Raw genomic sequence first — 9,121 nt, forward strand, 5'->3', positions numbered from 1 at the left:
TGATGAGCTGATTTGATTAGCTCTTTCGGGGACATTAGATCAGACGAGATGGCCTTGTGTGATATGGGGGGGAGGGGAGGACGCCTTGTGCTGCTGCTGCACCTCGTGGCGAGATTGTGTCCTTCGTGATTATCTCTCGTGCTGGTATGAGTTTGATATCCTTGGAGGCCATTAAGGCATGACGCATGTTTGCTGCCAGAAGCCTCGATCCTAAGCGATTTTTGTCCCCTAACTAACTAACTAATTAACTAACTAACTGACTAATTAACTTACTGACTGACTGACTGCCTGGCTGACTGACTCGGCATTGTTGAAACACACATGCATGAGTCTCATAGCCTACTGAGCAGTAAACATCAGACCAGAGCATGGGAGTGGAGCAGAGCCGCACAAACGGGTCCTACTAATCACCCCAAAGTACCAGAAAATACCAGAAAATACCAGAAACTACCCCAAAATACCCCAAAGTATACCCCAAAATACCAAAAACTACCCCAAAATACCCCAAAGTATACCCCAAAATACCAGAAACTACCCCAAAATACCCCAAAATACCAGAAAATACCAGAAAATACCAGAAACTACCCCAAAATACCCCAATGTATACCCCAAAATACCAGAAAACTACCCCAAAATACCCCAAAATACCAGAAAATACCAGAAAATACCAGAAACTACCCCAAAATACCCCAAAGTATACCCCAAAATACCAGAAACTACCCCAAAATACCCCAAAATACCCCAAAGTATACCCCAAAATACCAGAAACTACCCCAAAATACCAGAAACTACCCCAGAATACCCCAAAGTATACCCCAAAATACCAGAAACTACCCCAAAATACCGGAAAATACCAGAAAATACCAGAAAATACCCCAAAATACCCCAAAGTATACCCCAAAATACCAGAAACTACCCCAAAATACCCCAAAATACCAGAAAATACCAGAAACTACCAGAAACTACCCCAAAATACCCCAAAATACCAGAAACTACCCCAAAATACCCCAAAATACCAGAAAATACCAGAAACTACCCCAAAATACCCCAAAGTATACCCCAAAATACCAGAAACTACCCCAAAATACCCCAAAATACCAGAAAATACCAGAAAATACCAGAAAATACCCCAAAATACCCCAAAGTATACCCCAAAATACCAGAAACTACCCCAAAATACCAGAAAATACCAGAAACTACCAGAAACTACCCCAAAGTATATCCCAAAATACCAGAAACTACCCCAAAATACCCCAAAATACCCCAAAGTATACCCCAAAATACCAGAAACTACCCCAAAATACCAGAAAATACCAGAAACTACCCCAAAATACCCCAAAGTATACCCCAAAATACCAGAAACTACCCCAAAATACCCCAAAATACCCCAAAGTATACCCCAAAATACCAGAAACTACCCCAAAATACCCCAAAATACCAGAAACTACCCCAAAATACCCCAAAATACCAGAAAATACCAGAAAATACCAGAAACTACCCCAAAATACCCCAAAGTATACCCCAAAATACCAGAAACTACCCCAAAATACCCCAAAATACCAGAAAATACCAGAAACTACCAGAAACTACCCCAAAATACCCCAAAGTATACCCCAAAATACCAGAAACTACCCCAAAATACCAGAAAATACAAGAAAATACCCCAAAATACCCCAAAGTATACCCCAAAATACCAGAAACTACCCCAAAATACCAGAAAATACCAGAAAATACCAGAAACTACCCCAAAATACCCCAAAGTATACCCCAAAATACCAGAAACTACCCCAAAATACCCCAAAATACCAGAAAATACCAGAAACTACCCCATAATACCCCAAAGTATACCCCAAAATACCAGAAACTACCCCAAAATACCCCAAAATACCAGAAAATACCAGAAAATACCAGAAACTACCCCAAAATACCCCAAAGTATACCCCAAAATACCAGAAACTACCCCAAAATACCCCAAAGTATACCCCAAAATACCAGAAACTACCCCAAAATACCAGAAACTACCCCAAAATACCCCAACATACCAGAAAATACCAGAAACTACCCCAAAATACCCCAAAGTATACCCCAAAATACCAGAAACTACCCCAAAATACCCCAAAATACCAGAAACTACCATAAACTACCAGAAACTACCCCAAAATACCCCAAAATATTTGTTTAAATAATAGACTTGTTTTTAATACATGCATAGAACTTATGTATTTTAAATTTGGACAAATTAGCATATGGCCTCATAGAGACATTATTATTGAAAACATGCCTGAAAACTTTAGAAAGGAATTTCCTTCTACTTTAGTCATTATTGATGGTACTGAATTTAAGACCCAGGTGCCATCTGCACTGGCTTTACAAAGTCAGCTTTATAGTGACTATAAGTCAAGCACAACCCTCAAAGCATTGATTGGATGTGATCCAAGTGGGTCTGTCATTTTTGTGTCAGAGTTATTTACAGGTGCTGTATCCGATAAGGTGATTACTGAAAGCAGTGGTTTTTATGATTTACTTAAAACACTGAAAGTTCATGGTTACATCAAGGATGGTGATGCTGTTATGGCTGACAAGGGTTTTACAATACACGACGAGTTGAAAGAGCTTGGATTACGTTTGAATATCCCTCCTTTTGCTGCTGGTCATTCTCAGATGTCTCAGTCAAATGTGGCATTGACTAACAAAATTGCTCGTCACAGGGTTCATATTGAGCGTCTTATATGTAAAGTTAAGACGTACAAAATCCTTTCAGATCGCATACCAACAACCCTTTTCAAAACGATAAACCAGATATGGTCAGTTTGTTGTTTTATGACCCTACAACAGGATGTGTTTGTAACTGATAAATGAAATTGTAGACCTGCATTACCTGATAAGAAAGTACAGAACCAATCTGGACTTCTCCAAAAGGGGTTGTGATCTTTGGCACACTGGTAGACAGGATAGTTGCCAAAGGTGTTCCAGTCATCCGTTGTAGATGGGCAATATCTTCCTCTGTTACAGCTGGAAGTCTGTAAATATTTAAAATATTGTATTAAATGTATTGCATATATTAATAATAACTTGGTCATACTTTTGCTATATTTCTGAGATGGAAGAACGATGTTTTGGTCACTTTGTTAATATGAAAATTGAAGTTCAGTTCTGAATCTATGATAACCCAGAGACTTGTGACCTCAGATTTGATCCAAGGGGTTAGTCCTCCCAGGTTCTTTATTAACGTTTATTTTTTTGTTTTGGGGCCGATAATTAGAATTATAGATAGAAAACCTACATTATGTCCTCTGATGATATCACCCAGCAGTAACATGTAAAGGACCTAAGCAACTCCCTTGTGCAACTCCATAGTTGTTGTCATATATCTCAGACATGTGGCCTCCTAGTTTAACATAGAATTTCCTCCCTCTGATATATGTTTTAACCCTTCTGCCTTATTAGGTAACTGACAGAGTTGGCACATCAGTGCATGAAAAGATTGCATCACGTTCAAGGTCATAAAAAACTTAATTTGTAATATTTCGTTCCAATTCTTTTTTTTATGAATACCACTATAAGGATGGAGACCTTATTCTCCTCAGAGTTTAGTCTGAGGTCACTGATTATTTTGGTGAGGGCAGTTTCAGTGCTATGCTATTTTCTGAATCCTGAATTCTTCTAAGATTGTGTTCTCTTCATTGACATTGATGTCTCATGAGCTAATTTTATATGTACATCAACTTATAAAGAGTATTACTAATAAAATTCATTTTTGATATTGTAACTCATGGACTTTGTTCACTTTATTATATCTGTTGGGTGTATTACTACCACTTTACCTGTAAGAAGTGTCAACATGGCACACCACTGGCCGTCTCTTTCTCTTCTCAGAGGGTTTTGCAACCACGACATGGTTAATAGGTACTGGCTGTATTTTATCACCTCTGGGGACATGCCATTGCTGTGGTATGCTGGTGCAACTTTGTTGTTCTGGTATGTGGGTAAAGTTGTGCCATTTGAATCCTTGAAGAGACTTGACAATGCCAACGACATGGGAACAGTGTCCATTTATCCTGAAAATACACATGCAACAATCAAATGGTTGATAGCTACTCCACACATCAATATACAGCTGCGCCAACACTAAAGGTAAGCTAGCTAATTACAGTAGTTCAAATTCAAAGGTTTATTTGTCACCTACATACCGCGACATTTGTGTGATTAGCATAACGTTAGATGATTAGCCCATTGTAGCTAGCAGTTAGCAGATACTAGGCTTAAATCTTCATTCACTCTAACAATTTTATAATAAGGGACCACTAACATACTCACCCTGCTTTACATGTGCAGTAGGACTCCACAATTGTATCCTGACGAATTACAATGTGGAGTTTGTGAGGCGTTTGTGTCTTCCGCATAGACCGCCAACACTTGGCATCAACTTTGACGTTGTCATCTCCTTCTCCGTCCGAAATCCTAATTTCATGGATATTATATCCTTGAGTAAAATAATTCAGGCCTTTCTGGAGAACTCTCTTCGATAGAGTAGCGGCATTGGGCAAATAACTGATAGCAATAGTTTCAGGAATCTTTAAGAGAGAATCCATGTTGTTCGATTGACATGTGGTTTCAGTGTGCCTGTGAGAACATTTGGGAGAGCTTGGGAGACCATAGCAACAGTAACACGGGGGGGCGGGACTTCCCGTCACCGCGGAAAGGTGTATTGCTTACCTGCACTGCAACCGTAACAGCCCTGGTTAAAAGCCTCCCATGCTTATTAGTGTGTGTGTGCGTTTGAACGTTTGCATGTTTCAACCATACATTTCCATTTATATATTAAAAAAAATATATAACCAAATTTTTTTTTTACATTTTTTTTTACCTCCTATAATAGTGGGATACCGTTATTTCGGGGGTCGCGGCCTGAAAACTTTGCGAACCCCTGACCTATACCATCACCATCCATCATCTACCCTCACCTACCATAACCCACCACCACCTACCATCACCATCCATCAACTACCATCCACCTACCCTCACCATCCATCACCTACCATCCACCTACCCTCACCATCCATCACCTACCATCCACCTACCCTCACCATCCATCACCTACCATCCACCTACCCTCACCATCCATCACCTACCATCCACCTACCCTCACCATCCATCACCTACCATCCACCTACCCTCACCATCCATCACCTACCATCCACCTACCCTCACCATCCATCACCTACCATCCACCTACCCTTACCTACCCTTCCTGAGTGCATTGTGGGTGGAAGAAAAGACAGCAATAAAATAATTACAGGAAAATGATTAAGCACCAATGCTTCATGGACATGTTAATGTTCCCTCCCACAGATCCAAACCTCTTGATCCCCATTGGTTTACCACTGGCTGGTCTGGCCTTTCTCTTCTCTGTTGGCGTCATTTCTTACTACCTTTTCAAGATTGACATTGTGCTGCGGTTCAGGAGGACCTTTCCTATTCTCTACCCAAACACAGGTAACATTTCACCATGGACTACACTATAAAAGTAATGACACACATGCACACACATTTGAATATCTATTCCCACATACAATCAAACAGGCGAGAGACGTATCAGTAAACATTGCAAATGCAGTCAGAGAACCCCTCTCCTAAAGTGAGAAGATGTAAAGTAAAATCTGCTGCTGCTCCAGGCATAGACAATCAATGGGGCTCCGACTTTATGTGGCCAGAAAATGTCTGTGTGAAGCTCTATATTCTAGCATTGCTAAAAGGTGTGAACCGGAATTAAAACCCTAATTTGGGAGGAGAGTGTTCACAAATACTTACTGAACTGGGACAAACAATTTAAACAAATACAATATCCAAAAACAACAAGCAATTTGGATAATGGCTTTAATCTTCTCTCTCTCGTGTCAGAGTCAGATGGCAAGCTGTACGATGCCTATGTGGCGTACCCACGGCAGGATGGGGAGGTGGAGACGTTTGTGCTCCACACGCTGCCTCAGATGCTGGAGAGGGCCTGGGGATACAAGCTCTTCATAGCTGACCGGGACAGCCTACCTGGACAGGGTATGTCATCTGCATGGAGGTGATACAACCCAAAAATCCCAATATTTTATACTGTAAGATGTATCCATTGTAGAAGTCCCACCTTTTTACATGCTTGCTGCTTCCAGCAACAAGTGGAGTAGTTTGGTAAATACTGTATTTGATGATTGTCTTCATTATTCTCCATTCTCATTATTCCATATACTGTATTGACGTTACTCCCCATTTCCTCTCTGTCTCCTCTCTGTCTCCTCTCTATCTCCACTGTCTTTCCTCTGTCTCCTCTCTGTCTCCTCTCTGTCTTCCCTTTGTCTTTCCTCTGTCTCCTCTCTGTCTCCTCTCTGTCTTCCCTTTGTCTTTCCTCTGTCTCCTCTCTATCTCCCCTCTGTCTTTCCTCTGTCTCCTCTCTGTCTCCTCTCTATCTTCCCTTTGTCTTTCCTCTGTCTCCTCTCTATCTCCCCTCTGTCTTTCCTCTGTATCCTCTCTGTCTCCCCCCTGTCTTTCCTCTGTCTCCCCTCTGTCTCCCCCCTGTCTTTCCTCTGTCTTTCCTCTGTCTCCTCTCTGTCTCCTCTCTGTCTCCCCTCTGTCTCCCCCCTGTCTCCTCTCTGTCTCCTCCCTCCAGCCATAGTGGATTCCGTAGAGGAGAGCCTGCAGGCCAGCCGCCGCCTCCTCTTGCTCTACAACGCCTCCACCTTCGATGGTAGCAGCTGCAGGAGTAACAGCAACATCAGCCCACGCAGCGGCATCAGTGATGACAACATTGACAGTAGTAACAGTGAGAGCAACAGCAGTGACAGCGGTAGCAGGGACCCCACTGGTCACAGGAGTGAAAGCAGTGATACTGACCATCAGAGCAACAGCAATGATAAAAATAACAATGACAGCCTCAGGTCTGCCACAAATGGAAGCATCTCGGAGGCCGCCGGGCAGCAGTTTGAGCAGGAGATGGCCATGTACAGATCCCTTCTGGAAGGATCTTTAAAGGTAAATATATGATTATGATTATTATTAATGATAATACTACTAATAATAATTAAACCATCTTCTAATTCATAATCTGTAATCTGTAATAAGATACATCTAGAAATAAATGTGTGCCATTTATATCCTTCTGTAATTTATAGGCACTCATGTTCTTGTTTATTTTGTCATATTTGTTTGTGTCCCATAAAAATTCACTCGAGCTTCAAGCTCTACTTAACACTGAATTGCAAAAAGTGGATACTTGGTGTAATACAGATATGATCAGTACACATTGTTTTTTTATTAGAGTGAAATACAATAAAGTGTGTCTTGCTGAGATTAAGCGAACCTCTTAGCATGCGCCGACCCGCATATGGGACGTTTTTAGGTCGATTTGCCCACCGGCACTTTGGCGACGCCTAGTGGCTCGGGTGTGCATATTTTGTAATACAATATATATATATCGAATTGAAGGCTTATTTGTTGCCTGTCGATAGCGTCAAAATCCGACAAAATCCGTTCAGCGGTTCTCGAGTTACATGCCGGTATTTGAGGCTTGTGCAAAGTACACGGTATTGCGCAAAATACCACTCCCGACTCTTGGCGCAGTAGTTCCGTCAATCTAGATCCGATCTCGAAAATGATTGTGGATTTTTGTAGCCAATGAGTGTGGCTTTCCAATGATAACCCACCTGGGGATGTATGAATCTAATAAAAAAAACTAACGAGCGAAAACAGGAAGAGAAAAACAGCCGAATTGAAGTCTATGAGAAAACTCAGTTTTTCTTTTGTACACAGTTTACCAAAATCACTCCTAATCACTCATTTCTGAACACTACCTCTGGACGACTAACAACTACAGAAAAACTTGACTAACACGTTTTTCTACAACTCAAGTTCAGACCTATTACGTTACGTTAGCACTAAAGTGAATTTTTATCATCTTAAAGTGAATATCATCTTTCAAGAGAGACCAGGCTCATGCATGTGCCATAAGTATAAAGTATGTTGTTTTGGTTTGCAAAAAAAGTATGCAGTCCTCAAAAACGAAAACTAAAATGGCCAAAATGGCCATTGCAGGTTAAGAGGTTGTGTCATTAAAACTAAACTATCACATTTAACTGATTGCAGGTGGTGCTGGTGGAGATGGAGGAGGTCACCCCAGCTCAGCTGGCTGTCTTCCCAGAGTCTGTCCGCCACCTACGGAAGAAACAGGGAGCTGTGTGTTGGTGGAAGAGCCAGAGAACCAGGAGGACAGGATGTTTGGGACGGGGAGAAGACGAGGAAAAGGGAGGACAGGATACAATGTCTTCTCCCTCCACATCATCTAGGTTTTGGAGGGAGATGAAGTATTATATGCCCGTTAGGGGCAATAGGACAGTATACCCTGAGAAGACGGCTCTCATACCCTTGCAATGGGGCGTGAAAATAATTTAACCCTTTCACTACCACACTACCAAAGGGTTAACCCTTTCACTGCGACAATACAGAAGGTTAACCCTTTCACTGCCACATGACAAATGGTTAACCCTTTCACAACCACACTACAGAAGGTTCTATTTCGTTATGGCTCTGCTCAGCATCATACTTGCACTGTACTTCACTTCGTGCACGTGCACTGAATAAAAAATTCCACCATGTACCTTTACATCCCAACATTCGTCTGGCCACACCCCCATCCGCTTACCTTCATAAGCAGGTGTGTGGTCACCTACTCGCCTCCTTCTTCACTTTCACCACAAGGAAGTGCCTTCGGTAGATCCCCACTTGACGAGGTTGTTAGCTGAAGAAAGTTGAGACGTGTTTACATTGTGCTTATTTTTTTCTTCTCTCATATTTTCGATAGAAAAACCTAAGTCATAATGTCTACTTCGGGGAGTCGTGTTCGCAACGCTACTCGTCACCAGCGGTTCTCCATTTCCGCCTCCGTCGTACGTCTTGGAGCGGGGCTGTTACCTCTCTCGTGGTTGACAGCCACGCCCGGTAGGCGTCCGATGGGTAGTTTGCCTCTGGTGCAGGAGCTGGTGCACCGGTGCCGTCGCCTGTGCGATGGTCTGGTTCCGGCTCTGGTTCCTCTGTTTCCGGGGAATTGTCCGCTGTTGGGCGGCCGGTTCCCTTGGTTGCA

The 9,121-nt window shown here is 42.2% G+C and overlaps 1 protein-coding gene across 4 annotated transcripts in view; it reads left to right on the forward strand.

Annotated features, from left to right (window-relative positions):
- The window catches only part of LOC311224945 (interleukin-1 receptor type 1), a 112,554-nt gene extending 103,945 nt beyond the window's left edge, over window positions 1-8,609 (forward strand). For all 4 annotated transcript variants that reach the window (XM_084310103.1, XM_084310105.1, XM_084310106.1 and 1 more), the window contains 4 exons: window positions 5,353-5,496; window positions 5,902-6,054; window positions 6,656-7,017; window positions 8,128-8,609. In XM_084310103.1, coding sequence (XP_084166229.1) covers window positions 5,353-5,496; window positions 5,902-6,054; window positions 6,656-7,017; window positions 8,128-8,433 — 965 coding nt within the window. In that variant the 3' untranslated portion in view covers window positions 8,434-8,609. The remainder of the gene's footprint in view (window positions 1-5,352; window positions 5,497-5,901; window positions 6,055-6,655; window positions 7,018-8,127) is intronic.
- The last annotated feature ends 512 nt before the right edge of the window (window positions 8,610-9,121 follow it).

Source organism: Notolepis coatsorum (assembly GCF_963971535.1).
Source record: "Notolepis coatsorum genome assembly, chromosome: 3".
Taxonomy (NCBI): domain Eukaryota; kingdom Metazoa; phylum Chordata; class Actinopteri; order Aulopiformes; family Paralepididae; genus Notolepis; species Notolepis coatsorum.